Source organism: Hyperolius riggenbachi, chromosome 11, assembly GCF_040937935.1.
Source record: "Hyperolius riggenbachi isolate aHypRig1 chromosome 11, aHypRig1.pri, whole genome shotgun sequence".
Taxonomy (NCBI): domain Eukaryota; kingdom Metazoa; phylum Chordata; class Amphibia; order Anura; family Hyperoliidae; genus Hyperolius; species Hyperolius riggenbachi.
The window spans coordinates 138,218,650-138,242,240 of NC_090656.1; the positions used below are offsets into that span (position 1 = coordinate 138,218,650).

Sequence of the window (23,591 nt, forward strand, 5' to 3'; positions counted from 1 at the left end):
AAGTCTCTTTTAACAGTGACACATGTATGCAACGCAATACGCGGATAGCATGCAGCGCTGCTTTTCCCGTTACTGCTGTTACAGGAAACACAAAACCCACTGTGAGGCTTTGTCCGCATCTAAAATTGAAATCGCTGATGGCAGTGATTTTCGATTTTTTAAACATTTTTTCCCCCTCCCTGCGCTCCACGATTTTGTGCAAAGTGCTTTTACAGAGCAAAACCATTTTGTCTCTTCCTGACATCAGTCTTTGACCCGGAAAAGAATACATACAATGGCTATCATTCATAAAGCATTTCCGCATGCGGAAATGCTTAAAACAGCTGACTTTACCGACCACTCGGCAAAGTCAGTATTCATAAAGCCTCTTTCCGCATGGAAAAATGACACTACCGAGCAGAGTGATAAATCACCACCTTGTGCGGTGATTATCGGTACAAATGTAGCAAAATGTTCATTCATGAAGATCACCGCAAGCGGTGTGAGGTCGGGAAGTACCGCTCACTCTGATGTGGCGATACCAATGTAAGTGAATGGAGACACACAGACCTCCCAGGCAGCTGCAGCAGAGCGGAACACGGAGAAATGTATCAACTCGGCAGCTTCCGTGTCTCCGCAAGCCTACCGCCTGCCTACCGCCAGCTTAGTTCGGGGAATCTCCGCACTGCTTCCGCACATGGATACATCTTCATGAATGCCCACCCAGAAGTCTAAAAATCCGCCAGCGGTGTTTTCCCGCACTGATTCTGTTTACCGACAGCCTGTTCATGAATGATAGCCAATGGATTTATTCTTAAAACCGCAAATGCAATCACCGCATAAAGCGATTTTGTGAGCGTTTAGCGCTCTTCCTATACCTTCCATTAGAGCAAAATCGCCCCAAAAATGGTACAGGCACTGCTTTGCGTAGCGCAAAGCAAACAAAACACACTGGTATGAACCCTCTCATAGAGAATCATTGCACAAGCGTTTTGTGGGCGATTTTGAAAATAGGCCGAAAATGCCCTAGATGTAAAGAAGCCCTGAATCTGGCCTAAAGAAAGCTAATGTCCAATGACTGAGCATCAACTCACTAAGGGCCCTTTCACATGGGCAGTTAAACTGTGTGCTCAGTGAGCAGTTACCAAGCAGTAGCAAGCAGTTACCAGGCAGCAGTGAGCAGTTACCAGGAAGCAGTGAGCAGTTGTGGGAGTTCGACAGACTTTTCACTGCCTATCAACTGCTCGTGTGAAAGGGCCCTAACTGCTGTATATTTTTTCCATCTCTATCATTGCTCCAATGCTCTCAGTAGTGCCGTCACAAATTCCTGTCTCACTATAAATACCTCAGTTACTCAAAATATTTACATTTACTTGCCAGGTGCACTTCATACTGTAACTGAATCTGTTGACTAGGCTGTTTTCCAGCTATCCTCACATTGCTGTTTTCCCTAAACTCACGGCTTTTACTAAATGGAGAAAGAGATTTCACAGGTTTATATCTGGGAAGATCAATGACACGCTGATTTTCCGACTTGAAATTTTACAGCAAATTGCATGCAGCATGAAAGTGAAGCAAAGGCAGTCGCCGCCATTACTGAATGGCTGAATTCCAAGCTGTGGGCAGTTTTGTAGTAACTTGGCAAATCAGCAGCACGTCATCGATCATCTCTAGCTTTTTGGCATGGAACGTCTGGTCTTCACAGCAAGCACACTGTGACAAACAACGTGAGGAGTATCACTGCTGCCAGCAGGATATGATAGGAACACCGAAGCAGCCACAATTATCCCAGCATATGCTTATGCTGCGTGTGTCCGAGTGAAGATACTCAGAAGAAATTAGAAATGCCATAAGGATGGAAAGGGTTAAGTGATGGGCGTGGTTTCTTCCACAAACTTTCCCTTTGGCTTGTATGTGGTCGTGTGTTAGCTTGTGACTCATCAGCTGTTCGGCAGAGGCAGAGATGGACCCTCTCTCCTTGTTATTACAGCCGCCTGTCTTCTATCCGGTGTGTAGTGACGATGTTAATGGAGGGAGATCAAACTGTATGATAAACGCCGATGTATGGATAGTGCTAGGATGCCTGCCTGGTGACTTGCGTGTCTGAAATGCCAAGATATGGAAAGTGCTGTGTGTTGTGAATTTCAGTATGTGGCACGTGTACGCATACAGTGTTCGCAGGTTCTGTGTCGTCTTGCATTCATTTCTGTTCTGTAAAGTGAAATGTGCAAAACTCAACAGATGCTGCTACAGTCTGTGTTTCATGGAGAAACTTGACTGTGTAGTTACTGCTGCTACTTACACACTCCTAAAAGGTATTTTAAAGTTCAATTTTTTTTATATCGCACATCCTTTTATGAATTGAGGCCTATGTAGGTCTGGTTCACACTGACGATGGCGGGTCATGTATCACCTGCTGCAGCGCTGGTAGGTTAAAGGGAACCTTAACTGGCGAGGAAAAATAAATTCACTTACCTGGGGGCTTTCCCAAGCCTCCTTCAGCCGTCCGGTGCCCGCGCCGGTCCTTCGGTGCCCTCCGGTCTCCCTCCGCCGCTAAGTTTCGTTTTCGGACGACTGCCAGTCGTCCTCGGGCCTCTTCCACATTCCTCGTCGTAAACAGCCGTAAAGCGCGTCCGCATGACGCCAAACGCGTCATGCGGACGCGCTTTACGGCTGTTTACGACGAGGAATGTGGAAGAGGCCCGAGGACGACTGGCAGTCGTCCGAAAACGAAACTTAGCGGCGGAGGGAGACCGGAGGGCACCGAAGGACCGGCGCGGGCACCGGACGGCTGAAGGAGGCTTGGGAAAGCCCCCAGGTAAGTGAATTTATTTTTCCTCGCCAGTTAAGGTTCCCTTTAAGTGCTGCCCATTCAAGTGAATGGCAGCACATGTTCTATACTTTTACCAATACCATTGTTTGTGTTCCAATCCTGATTTTTTTTTTTTTTCCTGTTTCAACCGCCCCTGGAAGCAGCATGTAGTTTCCAGGGTCGCTTAACCCTGTGTCACCCTACAGGGGTGAAAAATCCTGGTTCTTGCAGAAAGCCATCAAATGAGTTTTTCCTAGCAATGGCTTCTGAGAGCATGAAAGAGATAAAAAGGGGAATTTCTTATCAGTGAGAGTCACACTGTAGTCACTTCCTGTTTGAGTCACGACTGAGTCAGCCACTTACATACCTGATATTTAACTTTTTCAGGAAGAGAAAGGGGAAAAAAAGGAACACAGCATAGTTATTTGTGTGCTAGGCACTGTATGTACCCATGTCGATCTCATCATGTCACTTTGGGTATCCATTAAAGGGAAGGTTCAGGGAGGGGATTAAAAAAATAAAAATACATTTCCACTTACCTGGGGCTTCCTCCAGCCCGTGGCAGGCAGGAGGTGCCCTCGCCGCCGCTCCCGGTGGTCTCCGGTGCCCGACCTGGCCAGGCTGGCTGCCAGGTCGGGCTCTTCTGCGCTCCATTTCCTGGCACTTCTGCGTCCCACGCCGGCGCGCTGACGTCATCGGACGTCCGCCGGGCTGTACTGCGCAGGCGCAGTAGTTCTGCGCATGCGCAGTACAGCCCGGCGGACGTCCGATGACGTCAGCGCGCGCCGGCGTGGGACGCAGAAATGCCAGGAAATGGAGCGCAGAAGAGCCCGACCTGGCAGCCGGCCTGGCCAGGTCGGGTCGGGCACCGGAGACCACCGGGAGCCTGCGGAGCGGCGCCGAGGGCACCTCCTGCCTGCCACGGGCTGGAGGAAGCCCCAGGTAAGTGGACATTTATTTTTATTTTTTTAATCCCCTCCCTGAACCTTCCCTTTAAGCATTAAATCCCTCAGGAATTGATCTTGCAACGCGGCTTATTCTGCCTACCTCGTCGCTCTGCAGATTCAGCTGCTTTCCAAAGTATTCCCCTCCCCCCCATACATATAGATATATATCTTGCATGCACCGACTCAGGACATTTGCATTTGGAGGGGTGACCAGGTGTTCGTCGATTCTGGCAATATTGCACGCTGTAACCAACACGCACCTGATCATCCACGTTGGACAGATATTTTCCAGCTTACTCAATTGATACATCCTACTGATTTTGTATATTGGTCTAATAGTTAATCAGGCATGCTAGTTGTGGCACTGATTTCCATCTGATTCGATAAAATTATTGAATCAGATGGTTGATCAGGCTGCAAAATATAGCCAGCTTTAGAATCCATTGCAGTGAAATTTAATAATAAATCCACTGTTTGTATAGCACTTCTCTCCTGATGGACTTGTCACGCTTGCAAGGCAGCCATTAGAACGCCACACAGTAGCAGTGTTAAGGCTCATACACACATCAGACTATAGTCTTTGGAAAATGAAAGATCACAGACCAATCTTACCACCCTTCATGTAGTATGAGAGCCATACCTTTACAGTCTTTTCTATGGAGCTGAACTCCCCATCAGAAAACAATCTTTGCAAGATGCTGCACACAAACATGCTGCACACACTCAAAAGATCTGTAGCTGCAAAAGATCTGTTCCTGCCAAAAATCCATTCCTGCAAATTGCAATGATAGTCTATGAGATCTGCAGATCATCATACACACATGATTTAACTGACATTCATCTGCAGATCAAGCAATCATCTGCAGATCTGAAAATCCATCCTGGTGGATCTGATCTGCAGATGAATGTCAGTTAAATCATGTGTGTATGATGATCTGCAGATCTCATAGACTATCATTGCAATTTGCAGGAATGGATTTTTGCAGATACTGATCTTTTGTGTCTGTACAGCATCTCTGTGTGCAGCATCTTGCAAAGATTTTTTTTCTGATGTGGAGTTCAGCTCCATAGAAAAGACTGTGTAGAGTATGGCTCTCATACTACATGAAGGGTGGTAAGATTGGTCTGTGATCTTTCATTTTCCAAAGACTATAGTCTGATGTGTGCATGAGCCTTAAGAGAATCTCGCCCAAGAACTTCTTACTGAATAGGTGCTGGCTTACTTGAAATTGGAAGAGCCGAGATTTGAACCCAGGACTCCGATGTCAGAGGCAGAGCCTTACAATTGCACTATCCAGCCACATCATTGACTACATGCTTGTTCCAGGTTGTTGGGCAGCACGGTGGCGTAGTGGTTAGCGCTCTCGCCTGCAGCACTGTGTCCCTGGTTCGAATCCCAGCCAGGTCAACATCTGCAAGGAGTTTGTATGTTCTCCCTGTGTCTGTGTGGGTTTCCTTCCACATCCCCCCCCCCCCCCCCCCCAAAATACAGAGAAGTTAATTGTCTTCCCCCTAAAAATTGGCCCTAGACTACGATACTTACACTATACTGGTGATGGCTAACCTTGGCACTGCTGCTGTGACAAAACTACAAATCCCATCATGCCTCCGCCTCCCCGTGTTATGCTTAGAGCTGTCAGAGTATTGCAATGCCTCATGGGACTTGAAGTTCCACCACAGCTGGAGTGCAAAGGTTAGCCATCACTTCACTTCACTATACTATACATACATAGACATAATAGGGACTAGATTGAGAGCTCTTCCGAGGGACAGTTAGTCACAAGACAACATACTCCGCACAGCGCTGCGTAATATGCCGGCGCTATATAAACACTAAAATTCATAAATAAAATAAACTTAGGAAGTACTAAGGGCTCGTTTCCACTGCAACACAGTTGTGCATCACTGGGGGCGGAGCTTGTAATCCCATTCATTACGCTGAATGGGATTGCAGGTGCAATTGCCCCGAAATGCAAGCAACTATGCGCTGCGATTCAAAAGTGAATCGCAGCACATGAATGGAAACAGCAGACGCTGCAGTCTAAGCACTGTCTGCTCTCCCTGCGATCACGTTTCTATAAGCGCGCATGAAAGCGCGCTATATGGAAACAAGGCCTCCAGCATAATGACTGACATGCCAAACAAGGTAAAAGGGCAGTCATACACAAAGATTAAATATGGCAGCTTCTGTATTCCCCTCACTGAAGGTATAATTTAATATTCTAATAGTTTCTCTGTTTTTCCTGGTAAAACAGATAAAAGGCAAGACTGATTTAGCCCTCTGAGGTGGGTTCAATAACCTAACAGGCAGTTCTTTTAGGGCTGGTTCACGGAATGCAATTGGGTGGTGAAATTACTCAATTTTGCCACGATTTACAATTGTGATTCCCGTTCAATAGAGTGAGAATCATATCGCAGTCACCCCCAAAATGCTGCATGCAGCACGTTTGCAATTTATGTAAATCGCAAGCACTGCAGTGAGAATGATCCCATAGGGATACGTTAGTAACAGCGCTTTGCTGATCGCCGGCTGTGTGAAGCAGCCCTCAGTAATAGACTCATCCCTGCTTTCTTCAAATTGGGAGGTAAGATCAATAATTCATTACATTAGTATAAATGATCTAGTAGTAATTGCAAAAAAAAATTCTCCTAATGTTCACATTTGCAGTGACTTAGCTGCTGGTAGATTAGCTGGTTACCGGCCAATTGATCGCAAGTTAGAGGTTTTTTTTATTTTGTAACTAAGACCCTAAGGTCTCTTTCACACCAAGAGGTTGAGTTTTAGGGGACGTTAAGGTCGCGGAACGTGCCCCTAATGCAACACATGGTGGTGTTGAAGTTGGATGTCAGATTGAGCTGCGTTATGTGGCTCTTGGTGCGCAGCAGTAGAGATGGGAAGTCCGGATCTTTTCAATGATTCGGATGATTTGAATCGAATCATTGAAAAGATCCGGATCTTTGAACCGAATCTTTGAATGAATCATTTTACTAGGGAAGCAGGGGTGCAGCAGAGTGAGGTGCAGGAGAATGAAGGCACATTGAGGGTGCTAATGGGGAAGGGATAGATGCAGCAGGAAGATTGTGCTTGTGCACAGAAGCTGCAGTTCCTGTTTCTTCCAGACATCCACTGTGAACCGAATCGTTCATTGTGGTGATCCGGATGATTTGACTCACAAAAAAGATCCGGATTAAAGATCCGAATCGTTCATGATCTGGACAACACTACAGTGCATTGAATATTAATTAGCCATGTAGCTAGGAACAATAGCGGACTCTCCCCTTACTGAGCATGTGCAGTCTAACGCAGCTAAAACCACCTATAATGCAGAGCATGCTGTACTTTCTTTGAACGTCCAGCGTTACACTGTAACGCAACGTGGGCACTGTGAACAGCCCATTGATTTTTCATTACTGTGAGTTGGGCTGTGTTACAGGCTGCTCTAACGTGCGCCTGTAACGTCCCACTGTGAAAGCAGCCTAAGAAAAGCAGATAGAAGAAAAATCGACTCCTTCGAGTTGTGGTGCTGGCGACGGTTGCTTCGCATTCCTTGGACAGCAAGAATGGCGAACAAAGAAGTATTGGAACGTTTAAGACCAGACATGTCACTGGAAGGCAAGATCACCAGACTCAGACTCACATATTTCTGTCACGTGATGCGATCAAATTCCTTAGAGAAAGACCTAATGCTAGGACTGATCAGTGGCAAAAGGTGACAAGGCCACCAAAGAACGCTTTGGCTTGACACCATCAAAGCTGACACAGGATTGAGCTTAGGGCAACTGGCAAAAATGGTACAAGATTGGACAGCATGGAGAGAGCTAACCCATAGAATCGCCAAGAGTCGGACACGACTGGATATCATCATCATCATCATCATAATTTTATAGCTTATAATGCCCTGTGTGGGTGAGTGGAGAATTGCATGTTACAATAATTTTTCTTCTTCAACATTAATCTAAGTTTGGGGTTACAAAAATTGTTACACGCACACCTTTATTTTAAGAGCAGTGTTTTGTTTTGTTTTTTGTTGTTGTTGTTTGTTTTTTGGGTTTTATATCTAACAATGAAATAATGACAGGGCACAAAGGATACATTATAGTGTTTATGGTTTATAGCGATATACAGTGTATAGCGATGTGACCGTAACATTCTGTAGTTCCTGCATATGTCGAGATTCAGGGCTTCAGCAGAGCTGCAATGTTTCCTGAATAGAATGTTCTACCATTTTATGTTCTACCAACCACATTATACCTTATCACTTAACACGTTCATATTAGTGTACATTATCATTTACTCTTGATCTCAGTAAAGCTATGTTTATTATAAGCTGCTAAAAACAGAGTCCTTTAGTACAATGAGTTGGCCAAAAATTATGCTGTGTATAGAGAAGTAGTCCTGTTATGTATGCCTCTTGTGCTGCTATCTATGTATAGATAAATGAGGCTTCTAGTGTCCTTGAAGGAAAATGCTGTCAGGAAGCAACTTGTGTGCACTAAAATTTCTCCTTTAACCCTCCTGGCGGTATATTAAAAACCGCCAGGGGGCAGCGCAGCCGTTTTTTTAATTTTAATTTTTTTTTTTTTTTTTAATATCATGTAGCGAGCCGAGGGCTCGCTACATGATAGCCGCTGCTCAGCGGCATCCCCCCAGCCCCGCCGATCGCCTCCGGCGATCAGGAAATCCCGTTCAAAGAACGGGATTTCCTGGTGGGCTTCCCCCGTCGCCATGGCATCGTGACGTCTAAGGGAGTCCCGATCCACCCCTTGCCGCTGCCTGGCGCTGATAGGCCAGGCAGCGCAGGGGTCTAGGGGAGGGGGCTGTCTTGCGACGTGGCGATCGAGCGCGGGGCGGCGGCGATCGAAGTGCTGACGCAGCTAGCAAAGCGCTAGCTGCGTTCAGCAAAAAAAAAAATATTCAAATCGGCCCAGCAGGGCCTGAGAAAACCTCCTGCGCGGCTTACCCCGAACTACTCACTGACTGATGTCACCTGTTGCGGATCAGGACCCGATCCCTCAGGTGACATTGCTGGGCCAACACGTGAAGTCAGCTGTGTAGGTGATGATAGGCTCTGTTGCTATGCAGGTAGGGGGTTACGATGGAGTGGTGCATATGTGACGTCATTCAGCGGGCTGGGGAGCGCGAGGACAGATCGTTTGCGGGTTGTGGGGCCACTGTGCACATGCATGACTATCGGCTGAGGCTGTCGTCACCGGCCGCTTCGGGTGACTTTGATCATGCATGTGGATGAGCCTTTAAGGACCAGCAAAAGTGGGATACATGTCATGTCCCTATACAGGGACAGGGATTCTCCCAAGTATGATGTTATACTGAGCAGACAACAAAGAAAGGCAGCAGATGTCAGAGGGGCCATAAATGAGGAAGGGGTGAGTAGGGGTGCTGCAAGTAGCAAAGATTTTTAGCCACATGATTACAAACCTGCCACTGATGGTAGATTTCTCTAGGGCAGGTCCTACACTATGCTATGCTACCCTAATCTAATAGATGCTAGTCATCTTTTACCTCACTCTAGTGCATACATGTCAAACTACGGCCCGTGGGCCAAATCTGGCCCTCGGTGCCATCAGATTTGGCCCTCAGGTGGTTTTCCCACTTTGCATTATGTTTGGCCCACTCTAGACCACCAGAGAAGCTATATTGCAGGGTAAGCCCTAGATCACCAGGGAAGCCATATGGGGAAAGCACTAGATTCCAATGAACTGTATAGGGAAAGGGGGGGCTCTAGGAAACTGTAAAGGGGAGGAAGAGAGGACAACTAGACCTCAGGTAATTGTATAGGGGAGGTAGGGAAAACCACTGAACACTGGTGAAATGTATAGATGAGGGAGGGAGGGAGGACCACTAAACACCAGGGAACTGTATGGGGAGGGAGAAGGGCCACTAGACACCAGGGAACCATATAGGGGAAGGAGGGGGCTATTAGACACGAGGGAACTTTATAAGGGAGAGAGGTGGCCACTAGACATTGAGGTTGGCCCACGACTTGGTCCCAAAGCTCAATTTCGGCCATCTTTGTATTTGAGTTTGACACGTGTGTGTGTGTGTGTGTGTGTGTGTGTGTGTGGGTGTGTGTGTGTGTGTGTGTGCCTCATCTAACCCTATATCTCGTAATGTGTGTTCTACCCTATCTCTACCGTCAGTGAAGGGCAGTCTGTGCGTGGTCCGGTTGTAGCCCGGTGCAGATGCGGTAGCCCCCATATGCTATCGGGGGAACGCATCCGACTGCTCGGGATTATCTCGGACTGCAGAGAAGTGCGACAGGTTTAACGCAAAAAATCCCACAAATCCGTTGCAGAGTGACAAGTGTGAACGGCTCCTATTTATAAAATCTACATTTCTCCCTCAAATGGGAACAGAGCCTTAGTGTGTATTCAGTCTTCAGTTGTTCAGTCAGTGCATGTTTGTCAATAACATAAACATATAAACATTTTAAGGAGAAAAAAAAGTACACAAAAGGGAAAGGTGTGTATTTTTTTTTGAGGGGGGGGGGGGGGGGGGGAGGGATTTACAAGAGAAGTTACATTTGAACAGGAAAGAAATTGCCCAGAATTTTAGGCTAAATACTCACCTCTTTTGAGCCAGTGGGTTAGGATGCTAGAGAGGGGCCAGATGATGTTTTAGTACGGCTGGTTGTTTTGCTGCTTGGAATCAGATGGTTTGGGTAGGGGTGAGTGGAAAACTCTTCCAACATGCAAATCGTCAATAACCCAGGATGATGACATTATTGGACTCTTTCAATCTTTTACACATCTGATAGTACAGGTAGTTCCCGAGATGCGAACGCCTGTCAAATGAACAACCCGCCGATACGAACGGGCTGATCCCGTTGTGATAATGGCATTTTAAATGTGAGGGGAAACTGCAAATCTCTCCTGTGTCCCGACATGCAGTGAAGTGCACATCTCATCTACTAAACGAGACCAACGATGTGCGTCCTCCTCTGTCCGCCATTTGCTTGCTCTAGTGCAGGGGTGTCAAACTCAAAAACAAATTGGGCAGAAATTGAACTCTGGGACCAAGTCGCGGGCCAACCTCTGTCTAGTGGTCATCTTCCTCCCTTATAAAATTCTCTGGTGTGTTATGGCACCCTCTGCCATACAGTTCCCTGGTGTCTAGTAGGTCCCTGGTTTCTATTGTCTACCCTCCTCCTACACAGTTTCCTGGTGCCTAGTGCTTTCCCCCTCCATCCCCCATATAGCTTCCCTGGTGGTCCAGAGTGGGCCAAACATGGAGGCACCACTTGGGGGCCACGTTTAATGGCTCTGCAGGCCAGAGTTTGACATGTATGCCCTGTACTTCTTCCTGGACTTTGGCTGGAAGGAAAGATCAGTAATGCTTCTGCTGCTGGGTGCTCTGCAAGGCTGGAGTAGCACAGGTGTGGGGCAATAAGAGGTGGCATAGAGGGGGACACGGGGCACAGAGGATAGAGATTGCATAGGGTTCTGACATAAGAACAGATTTAGGTTAAGAATTAACCCATCAGTCCCTATTTTTTATTCCTTAACTGGGGACGACCTGTATTAAAAATTGAATAAAACAATGATCTTAAAAAAATAAAAATGAGTGCATTAGCAAATGAAACCCAGCTACCAGTTGAATAATCCGCAGCTAGTTACTTTCATGTGCTACCAAGGCCTCTAATTCCTGAGTGAGCTGTGATTAATACATTTTAGGAAAAGTTTCATCTGCTACTTAAACGACAGGAGGCTGCAGAGATACCAGTCTTCTTTCCAGGTAGGATGCACCAGAGTTAAGGGCCCATTCACACTTGAGCGTTTTGCCGGCGATTTCGGCAAAAGGCTCAAACGTTAGCGCTTAGGGTAATAAAAGTCAATGGCCTGTTCTCATTTGGGCGATTTGTGCTGATCGCCACAAATCACCCAAAAACGCTAAAAGCAAGTGCGTAGCCTGCACCATTTTCAGGCGATTTCCCGGCGATCGCGTTTTAGTGCTATAGAAGTGCAAAATGCGAACACTAAAAAATCGCCAGGTGTGAATAGTGATTTTTTTTTTGGCGTTAATCGCCAAAAACCGCCAAAGCAAAACGCTAGCAAAATCACTATCGTTTTGCAATCAGCAAGTGTGAATGGGCCCTTAGAATGGCTGGAGTGGTCGGAGGCAGGCAGAGGTTGTCAATGGAGAATGGGCTCTAGCTTCAGCTCTTCCACTTGAAAGGTCTCTCCAAGAGTTGTTCTGCAGGATCCAGTTTAGATTCCTTGGGAAACTGTTATTTGCCTGTTCATGAAACATTGCACCAGGTGCGGTCTCATAAGCTGCCTGTGGTAAAGGTACTCCAAGTTTCCGTCAGGTGCAAACAGCTCATAGGCATTTGCGATGGAATGTAGCACACAGTCACGGTCTGAATTGATACTTAATTGTTGGTCCACCGGCAGATATTCCATATTTTCCACAGGGTCTTCCAAGAAGTTTTTGTAACTGTCTTCCATCTGCTGGATGGCATTATTTCCCAAAACCTTGCATTAAAACTATTGGCAACTACCGGTGCCATCACATGCAGTGACAAGGCAAGATGTTGTTGCCAGTCCATGTGAAATTGAATAGTGGGCTCTGTTGTCGGCGAGATGTTGAACTCTTCTTATGCAAGGAAGTCCACCTGAATCTTGGAATTGTAATTTCATGAGTAGCACAGCGGCCTTATGCTACGTACACACATGCGACAACGATCGTTCGTTGAGGACGACGAACGAACTTTTAATTGATAAAAGAACGACCTAAGTAAAGTTAGTTTTAAAAGGTGTGCAACGGTCTGATCGTTAGAACGAACGTTACATCACGTAAAGCAACTATTGCGCCTGCGCATAAAAATGAGAAGTTTCATGGAGAAATTGTGAAATGCGCATGTCAAGCCTAGTACGAACGACCGTTTCCAACGATGTACTACTTTTGCAAACGATCGTCGTTGGTTAAAATCCGCCGAGACAGAACTTTCTTTTGGAGCGATTTGGCTCGTTCGTCGTTTGCCTTAATAGTCGTTGGTTCGTTTTTTGTAACGATCGTCGTTGGTAAAGATCGGGGAACGATCGTTACAAACGACTATAGTCGCATGTGTGTACGCACCTTTAGGCTGGTTTCACAGTAGGACGTTAAAGTCCCACGTTACAGCGGCCAGTAACGCAGCCTCACTCACAGCACTGTAAAATCAATGTGCTGGTTCACAGTGCACACGTTGGGTTTCATAGTAACGCAGCACGTTTAAACAACGTGCTGCATGCTGTACGTTATACTGGCTACGCCACGTTAGACTGTTTGCACATGCTCAATAATGTTGGAGGAGGAGGTCTCCCCTCCTCCTCCGCAGCCAGCCACATGGCTAATTAATATTCACTGCACTGTGGTGACTCGTGGTGGGACTCCTAGTGTTGTCCGGATCATGAACAAATCGTTTATTTGATCCGGATCTTTTTTGTGAGACGAATCATCCGGATCATCACAGTGAAAGATTCGGTTCACAGTGGATGTCTGTCTGGAAGAAACAGGAACATACAGAATGTACAGTGCAGGGAAAGTCCTGTCCTGCTAGTCATTTCACCCAGTCTGCTTCCCTAGTAAAATGTTTCAAATGATCCGATTCAAATGATCCGAATCCTTAAAAAGATCCGGACTTCCTATCACTAACCTGGAGCAGCTGCTTTGAGAGCTGCATAACGCAGCTCAATCTGACGTCCAACTTCAACACCACCATGCGTTGCGCTAGGGGCACGTTATGCGACCATAACGTCCCCTAAAACGCAACGTCTTGATGGGAAAGTAGCCTTAAAGGACAACTGAAGTGAGAGGGATATGGTGGCTGCCATATTTATTTCATTTTAAACAATGCACATTGCCTGGCTATCCTGCTAATTCTTTTAGCCTCAGACCCTGAACAAGCATGCAGCATATCAGTTGTTTCTGACATTGTCAGATCTGACAAAATTAGCTGCATACTTATTACTGGTGTTATTTAGACGCTACTTCAGCCAAATAGATCAGCAGGGCTGCCAAGCAACTGGTATTTTAAAACTGCGTACATTTGTATGAGGACTGTTGGCTGGGAGGAATTGGGGCTCGATCCCTTGGACAACAGTTCAGCGCCGTGGCTGTACAGAAGAATTGCTAGTCTCCTATTCATGGAGGGATGAAGGGCTGATTCAATGGCACAGAGCGGGCAGGGGGTGTTTGGGAGAACAATGCCCTTGAATTGCTTGCACACACGCTGAGGGGAAAGTGTGTCAGTCATACCTATGAAATAGCCGCCAGGAGATTTGGGCGCAGGGTAAAGCTGATATATGGCTTACCCTGCTCCTGCACAAGTTCTGACGGTGTTAATTACTATTCAGAATCCTTTATTTCGCCAAGTACAAAAGGGGGGGTTGTACCCGGAATTGGTTTTGGCTCATACAGGTTCTGGAAGGATGGAGGGGGGGGATAATGTCTGAAAGTCAAGAGCCGAGGCTGCCATACTACGGCGCCACCAGTCGCACTTGGCAATCATCTGTCATCCATAAGAAGACATGGGGGGGAGGGGGACTGAGGGAGACGAAGGTTCAGCAGTGTTGACCCAGTTCTTCAGGAAGGAAACCTGTGGTGATGGCTGATGCTGCTGAGGATCCTGATTGCTGGCATCTGGCAGTGCTGGCCAAGGTGTTCCAGTTCAAAAGGTGCAGTAGTGTTAATTTCTGTGGTGGGTCTCAACTTCTGGGCAGCATTCAGCAGGGCTGGTCAAGATAATCTGGCTGTCACAGAAGCGTCTGGCTGCAGCTGCCCTTCCAGTTTAGTGGCTGGCATCATAGAGCAGCTGAACCAGAGGTGTCCCTGGTGTGGTGGAGCAGCAGCAGCCGATGGATAGAACTGGCATCCAGCTAGGCCAAAGGTTTCCTGATTAGCGCGGTGCCCTATCTCAGTGGAGCACTGATGATCTGGGTAGCTGCAGTGAACTCCACAAGGCCTGTACCTGCACAGACAATGGACCCAAGCAGCCGCAAGGTGGAAACATCTCCAGGTCCCGGACTCCCCACTACCCGCACCAATGTACGACACTGCACACCTTCAGGGGGGAAAAACGAGGTGAATTGGTAGAATTCAGTTGAATCGGTATACCCCCTCCAGGTCCATGTGGATGGTGGGGAATGGTGTAATTCGTCTTCCAGCTATTGCAGCAGCCGAATTACAGTGTTTTAAAAGTAATTTGAGCTCCATCTTTTGACGGCGCCCAAATTACTTACCGCTGTAGCTGCAATTCCTATTCCGGACTATGGTGGTGCGGCTGCGCTGAAATCTGCGTCTCGTGTGTTTGCTTTTTCTCTTTAAATGCCTTTAAAGGACTCCTATCGCTAAAATATGTAAAACTTATAAATACACACTTAAAGAGGAACTCCAGTGAAAATAATGTAATAAAAAAAGTGCTTCATTTTTACAATAATTATGTATAAATGATTTAGTCAGTGTTTGCTCATTGTAAAATCTTTCCTGTCCCAGATTTACATTCTGACATTTATCACATGGTGACATTTTTACTGTGGGCAGGTTATGTAGCTGCTCCTAGCTGTTTTGGCTGTTACAGACAGCTGTAAACAGCCATTTCCTGTCTGTGAACATTGTTACATTGTGGCAGTTTGCCCAGAGTACCGCGGTACCAGAGTTTCTTGTAGGAGGGGTTTCATCACAAAATCAGTCATACAGCGCCCCCTGATGGTCTGTTTGTGAAGTGCAATAGATTTGTCATGTAAAAGGGGGTATCAGCTACTGATTGGGATAAAGTTCAATTCTTGGTCGGAGTTTCTCTTTAACTGTTTTTTTTGTGTCCGTTTTCTGCAAAGAAACTCATGTTAATCAGTGGGCTGGTTCACAACAGAAAAAAAACAGACATCCTGCAGGATAATTCTGCACATTTTGTCAGTAATTTTCTCTATCAATTACATTAGCTGACCCATTAAAAAGGGAATATATTAAAAAAAAAAAATGAAAATGCATGAAAAAACCCAATCGCATAAAAAAAGCACAACCAAAATTACAAATGCACAGAAAAATGCATGCTTTTCTGCACAGACTAATGTTCTTCCAGCATGAGCCTCATCCTAACCTACTAATTCATAAAACTAACCTCCCCTTACCCTATCCACTAACCCTCCTAACTGAGGCCTAGCTGTAACCAATATTCTGTCTTCCCTCTGGCACCCAATACACCGCTTTACTGCCAGTATCTCTAGCAAGAGTATTTGGGCTACATTGTAGCTTACTGCCAGCACCCAATCGACACCTGTGAACCAATACATTCAGTGATGGCAAAAGCTGCATATTAAATAGCCAAGCACTGGTATATAATCTGCTGTTCATAGCCAAGAAGCCATCTCTGTTGTCAAGCACTGTGACCCTAAAATAACCATGGCAGTTGTCTGCTTCATGTCATGTCCTAAGATGGAGAAATGGGGTAAGGAGGAACAGGAGATAAGCCAGACCAAAAGATGTCAGTAAGGGCTCGTTCACACTATGAGAGCTTTTCTGAGCGCTTGCGATTTTAAAAGCTCTTACTAATGTTATCCTATGTGAGTGTTCACATTGCAGGGATGCGATTTTGTAAAAATCCCTCGGCATTGCATTAGCAAGAGCTTTTAAAATCTCTCGTGTTTAAAAAGCTCTTGTAGTGTAAATGGGCCCTTCGGCAACTGTTATTCAGTCACAGGCTGACTAGGCCTGTGCCTGGAGCATCCTCCAGTGTTGAGCCTTCACTCCAGCAGCATGTACCCTTAGGGCTGATTCACACTACAAGAGCTTTTTAAGCGCTAGTGATTTTGAAAAGCTCTTGCTAATGCAATGCTATGGGGGATTTTTACAAAATCACATCGCCCCAGTGAGAACACATAGGATAACATTAGCAAGAGCTTTTAAAATCACAAACGCTTAGAAAAGCTCTTGTAGTGTGAACAAGCCCTTCAAGCCACAGGAAGACATAATTCAGCAGGTCACATGTCCAACTGCTGCCTGTCACTCCTCTCCTGCTGCACGACTGGTTAGTAGCAAGGAGGTGGATGTGTCACAGTTCACAAAAAAGCCCTGCATTGGAGGAGGAGAGCATATGAAAAGTTAATAGCACATATCCATTCTCTATGCTATGCATCTGCCACTAGCGACTGTCTAGTCCACAAGAACCACCAGTGACAAGCAAGTGCTGGCACCCAATGCCGCATGGTACCCACAGTTAACACCACTGCTACAATGCAACACCTTCTGCATGGCCTACATGTCTTCCAGTGCTACTTGGGGCTCTACCTGCCCGTCATTAAAATAGCTCAGTAATTGGCAAACTTGGCTCTCCAGCTGTTAAGGAACTACAAGTCCCAAAATGCATTGCAGGAGTCTTGACAGCCACAGTCATGATTCATAAAGGCAAATGCATTGTGGGACTTGTAGTTCCTTAACAGCTGGCGAGCCAAGTTCGCAGATCACGGAAATGGCTCATCTTTATATCGCTACCTGCCCACCACCAGATTTTTACCATCCCTACCAAATCTGCCCATCTCTATCTGTCACTGGTATTCTTTGTCCGTGATTGACCTCTGCTTGTCATTGATGGCTGCCTATTGTTAATACCTGCATGTCACTGATATCTGCACATCATTGGAATGTGTCTGCGGTGCTTGCTCAGCAATTATGTATTTTGAGTGGGCCTTTTTTACATTGAGAGCCTGAGCACATATACAAATAGCATGCATGTGCAATGTATGACGCTGTGAAATTCTTGCGTCAGTCACAGTAATCTATATTGTGCCCAATATTTGTCCCCACCCACAAAATGTTATAGCGGCAGCTATCTTAGCACCCTGAACATCTACATTTCTTTGTTCCTTGAGGTGCTACAGATACTGTATTCTAGGATCCTTGCAACATGTCTGACAATCTTTCACAGGCTTCCACTTGTACTGAGAAAGGTACTTCTATTCAGGGGCACCTCTAGCCATTTTGTCACTCCTGGTGAGAAAACCTGTGGTGCCCCCCTTCCTTCCCCCGTGGCGCCCCCACATGAAAATAATCAATGCGGCAGCATTTCACCCAAAAAATTATCGTAATGTGGCAGCGTTTCACCAGAAAATGCACAATGCTGGCAGCGTTTCACCAGAAAATACACATAGGCGGGGCTCCATTTTTATGAGGCACAAAAGGGGACAGGCGGCGGCACAGGGGGACAGAAGGAGGCACAGGGGACAGAAGGAGGCACGAGGGTAAGAAGTCACAAAGGAGGAGGCACACATGGGGACAGAAGGAGGCACAATGGAGAACAGAATAAGACACATAGGAGGCACAAAGGACATATGGAGGAACAGGGGGTCAGAAGAAGTCACGGAGGAGGCACAAAGGACTGAAGGAGGCACATGGGGACAGAATGAGGCACAAAGTGATGCAGAAGAAGGTACAAAGGGGGGCAGAAGAAGGCACAGTGGGGGACAGATTGAGGCAAAAGGTGGACTGAAGGAGGCACAAAGGGGAACAGAAGGGTGCACAAAGGGGACAGAAGAAGGCAGAAGGGGATGTAAGGAGGCAGAGGGGGACAGACAGAGCCACAGGGAGGCAGAGGAAGGCACATGGGACAGAGGTGGCACATAGGGACTGAAGAGGCACATGGAGACAGAATAAGGTACAAAGGGAGACAGAAGGAGGCTCATAAGGACGGAAGGATGCAGAGTGGGACTGAAGGATGCACAAGGGCACATAAGGAGGCACAGGGGGTCAGAAGGCGACACAAAGGGGCACAGAAGGAGGCAGAGGTGGCACAGGGGACTGAAGGAGGCACATGGATGCAGAAGGACAAACGGGGTCGGACATGGCACAAGGAGTCAGGAGGCACAAAGTGGGGGGGGGGGGAAGGATGCACAAGGCGCAGAGGGACACAATGGCAGCTGCCTGCAACTTACGGTAAGCAGATGAAGCAGAAGCAAGTAATAGAACACCCATGGGGTGGGGCTTAGCCAGAGGTGGGGCTTCGTTCAGGGGACCAATGACACTCCAGGCAATGGCCTGTACTGCCTATGCCTAAAGGCGCCCCTGCTTCTATTGTGCTTCCATTGTTTTATCCTATAGAAATTAAATTTCTACAAATAAGCAATTTTGCTGTATTAAAGTGTACATGAATTGAACAATGTAAAAGTTATAACTGTGATCTGTGCTACTGCTGTAGCCCCTGTTCACATCTGGTTCCAGTCAGGTGGGTTACATGAGCTGCACTTTCTTGCTACCTTGTGTATTGTGCTCCCAAACAGCTGTGCAGAGCAGCTGAGTGTTTCCTGGGGATGTGTGTTTTGGAAGCATTAGTAACAAACCATGCCCAGTGCTCCTGGTGGCGGCTGCTGCACAAAGCCCTGCAGAAATGCACACAAAGAGGGCATGGGATGTGAACAGAACAAGGGCTACAATACGGCATAACTCACACTGGGGTTCTTTCAGCCTGCATTTCGCAATTTTCTAATAGCTAGCGATCAGCAAAGTGCCGCTGCACAAGTAATCCTATGGGATTACTCACACTGCAGCAATTGCGGCACGTTTGCGATTTCTGACAATCACAAACGTGCTGCATGTAGTGTTTTCCCATAAATTGGCTCACGATTCTCATTCACCGGAATGAATCACAAAACGCAATTGCAGAAAAATTGTGGAATACCGCAATGTGCAATTGCATTTTGTGTTGCCGAGTGTAAATGATGCCTAAGTGGCCACCAAGTGTCTGATGACAAGGAATGAAGTGATGTTAATAACCTAGGATCAGGTGAGAGATGCGCCGCTGCTAATTACTGTACACGGAGGGGAGTGGACAGGGACAAATGGAAGACATAGGGGCAGAAACGGAAGACACGGCACACAAAGGGTCACTGTATGGGACACAAGTGGGACAATAGAGAACCAAGAAGGACACAGAATTGGACACATGGGGGGGTACAAAGGAGGAAACATGGGGGACACAGAAGCACACAAAGTGGCACAGAGGTGAACACATGGGGGGACACACAGGAGAACACAAAGGGGCACAGAGGTGGCCACCTGGGGAACACAGGCGGATGAAGAGACAGCATGAGAGGCTCATAGCCAAGCCAGCCATGTTGATTACAAACCTACCTGACAGGACATGTTGCTTGTCTAAAGGTGCCCATTAACGGTCCAATTTCCAAACGATTGACTACCCAATGTGGTCAATTGGTAAGTATCGTTTAGGCCCACCAACAGAGTGGATAATGGCAAGAAATCTGAGCAGACTAAAAGAATTTCAGATCAACAGAACGATTGTTCGGCAATATTAATGTTAACTAATTCCATCTATCATGCAGTCAACCATTTAGGCGATTGTAGTGTTAATGGGCAACTACAGGCTGCATGTTTTTCAATGCAGCACAGTGCAATTTAAAAAAAAAAATGCACATGTCGAGAAAAAGCAAGCTGTCCATTTTAAAACGTTAAGAGAAAAACATACATACAGTATTGTGAACTGCATATTTGGCACCACTGAGTAACATTAGATATGCGTGTGTGATAGCAGAGGGGAACACACCCTGTGCTGGCATCCTGACAACACCTTCCTTTATGCTTATCCTCTGGGGCAAATGCAGGTATCTTGGGAGTGGTGAAGATTTACAAGCAGCTGGTTGCTTATTTATCCCTCACATTTTCATTGTTGTAGTTGCATTATAACCAGGTATGGGCACACAACAACAGTGACATTTGTAAAGCACATTTTTCTTGTTTTTAAGGAATTGAATTATTTTGCTGTTGATCTTGTAAATCACAAAAATCTATACTAAGGGCTGGTGCACACCAAAACCCGCTAGCAGATCCGCAAAATGCTAGCAGATTTTTAAACGCTTTTTTAAATTTTTCTATGGCGTTTTGCTAGCGTTTTGCGGATTGCTGCTGCGGATTTCAGTATAGTAGATTTTATATATTGTTACAGTAAAGCTGTTACTGAACAGCTTCTGTAACAAAACCGCCTGGCAAACCGCTCTGAAGTGCCGTTTTTCAGAGCGGTTTGCATTTTTCCTATACTTAACATTGAGGCAGAAACGCATCCACAATCCAAAAAATGCCTCACCCAGGCATTTTTCGTTTCTGCAAAACGCCTCCCGCTCTGGTGTGCACCACCCCATTGAGATACATTGACCAAGCAGATCACCAGCCGCAAGCGGATCTGAAAACGCCCAAAAAGCCGCTCGGTGTGCACCAGCCCTCAAATAACATATGCTTTGGCTGTTATGTATTGAGCTATATACAGTATCTGTAAAAATGCTTTGGCACTCTTTCAAACATGTATTTAAGTATTCTGGGTATCAAATGACTTCTTTAACGAGAATTTTATTCTATGCCTTAAAGATGTTTGTTAATCTCCTGCCTGCTGTTTCCTGGTATTCCCGCAGCTAAACAAGGCCCCACCACGCCCAGAAACCAGTTTTTTTTTTTTTTTTTTTGTTTTTTTTTTTTATATGGTCGAAGAATTGGATAACCGGAAGTGGCAGAGCTGTTCACCATAGTTGTGCCTCTTCAAATGTCAATCGCCGACTACCTCCCCCCCCCCCCCCCCCCCTTCCAATTGCGGCAGAGACCAACAGCCAGTGACTGCAGCGTGTCAGGCACTGATATAGGAGTGCGCATGCACGCGTGCATAACTGTGTGTGCAACCCTCCCTAACTAGCTCCATGCACATCTAGGAAGGAGCAGGGTTGCGCGGCGTGTGCGCTCATGCACCTGCACAGAATATGCCGCAACCCAGAAACGCTTCTGAGGTCGCAGCCGTCTTTAACAAGTTGCGCATTTTGAAAAAGGATTTGCAGACGAATGGGAGGTGGCAGGGATGCGGTAATAGGCCAATTTTAATTGTACTAAAACTTCTTAATTCTATCTGCTGACCTCCCCTTTTTTTTTTTTTTTTTCAAATTATTTTCACTTCATATTCTCTTTAAATGCTTGACTTTAGGGCAGGTTTTGAGTCATTATACAACATAACAATTATTTAGAATTGTTAATCCCCAATTTACGTCTTCTCCTTTTCCTCTTTTTGAAAAATGCAATACTCGCTAACAGGCTCTCAAATAGCTATTATGCCATAAGCAAGCCAAAAGGAAAAAAAATGGTTCTGGCAGACTACCTGGAGAAAAAGGGTCTTGACTAGACCACGTGATAACTGCTAACCCACCCACTCCCCTGCCCCCTTTCAAAATCATCTGATTCCTCAGTTTATGAAACCACTCACTCCAGGTACCCAAAATTGGGCCGACTCTACAGCCCTGCTTTAAATGACTGTAAATTATATTTCACCTCGTTTGGTAATACAAAATACTCGATATTTTTTCAAATGGTAAATAAGAATCTTTTTGTTTGTTTTTTATTTGCATAACTTAAAGCGAACCTCCGGACTAAAAATCTACTCAGCAGAACTGAAAAGGCTTGGTGTTTCTTTAACCGTTTCACAGCATCAGAACTTTGTTTTTATTACCAAAGCATCATTTTTAGCTGCATTTTTATCTAAGCTCCACCCATCAAATAAAAAAAGCCCAGGCTTTTTTCCCTGATGCTGTGCAGAGCATGATGGGATTTCCTATGTTGTTCACGTTGCCTAGCAACTGGGAGAGGTGCTCAGGACACAGGACAGTTAGAACTGTGCCTCATGCTCCCTGTCGCCTCCTTTCAACTAAAAAGATGGCTGCCATCATGAAATTAAACATTTGCCTGTTCTTTTAAAACAGGGTGGGTAAGAGATTATATTACCTATCTATTTTAATTAACATTTTATTTATTTATTGTATTTATAAAGCGCCAACATATTACGCAGCGCTGAACATTAATTTAGGTTACAGACAATATTTAGGGGTGACATACAGCAATATGACAATACAGGAATACAAGAAAACCAGATCACACACCATAGTATGAGTACCAGGTAATGCTTAGTCAGTCACTGGATGGAGCATGGAGATCAGGTAGGACACAAAAGGAGGAGGACCCTGCCCAAAGGCTTACAATCTAGAGGGAGAGGTAAGGACACGAATGGTAGGGGACCAGAGTTCAGCTGTAGGTTTAGAGCACTTGTGAGGGGTAGTCGGCCAGAGTGAAAAGGTGAGTTTTAAGGGCTTTCTTGAAGATGTTGGAGGGGGCTGCCCTAATGGGTGGAGGTAGGGAGTTCCATAGTGTTGGAGCAGCTCTTGAGAAGTCCTGGAGGCGTGCATGGGACTGGGTGATGCGGGGGGCGGTTAGGCGAAGTTCATTGGAAGAGCGGAGTGAGCGGCTAGGTGTGTACCTCCTGAGTAAGATCGGAAATGTAGACAGCAGGGCATTGCAGTAGTCAAGGCGGGAAATTATGAGGGCATGGATGAGGAGTTTGGTGGTGGCAGAGGTCAGGAAAGGGCGAATCTTACAGATGTTACGAAGGTGGAAGTTGCAGGACTTTGTGAGGTTTTGGATGTGGGAAGTGAAGGAGAGTGCTGAGTCCAGGGTGACACCCAGACAGTGGGCTTGAGAGGTAGGGCGAATGGTAGTGTGGTTAACAGTGACATGCACATCTGGGAGGTTCGTGGATGGCCGGGGTGGGAAGATCATAAATTCCGTTTTGTCTAGATTTAGTTTCAGGAACCTAGCGGACATTCAGGAGGAGATGGCTGATAGGCAGGAGGAGACCTTGTCCATGGTCGTGGTGGATAGGTCAGGGGTGTGGAGGTAGATCTGGGTGTCATCTGCATACAGATGATAGTTAAAACCCATGGAGGAGATAACCTTGCCAATGGAGGATGTGTATAGGGTGAACAATAGGGGGCCAAGGACCGAACCTTGGGGGACTCCCACCGAGAGGTGGTTGGGGGTGGACGAG

The 23,591-nt window shown here is 46.2% G+C and overlaps 1 protein-coding gene across 1 annotated transcript in view; it reads left to right on the forward strand.

The window, feature by feature from the left end:
- Positions 1–1,199: 1,199 nt before the first annotated feature.
- The window catches only part of LGALS12 (galectin 12), a 214,346-nt gene continuing 191,954 nt past the window's right edge, over positions 1,200–23,591 (forward strand). Inside the window, exon 1 of the mRNA XM_068260991.1 lies at positions 1,200–1,987. Within this exon, the coding sequence (XP_068117092.1) occupies positions 1,943–1,987 (45 nt within the window). The 5' untranslated portion in view covers positions 1,200–1,942. The remainder of the gene's footprint in view (positions 1,988–23,591) is intronic.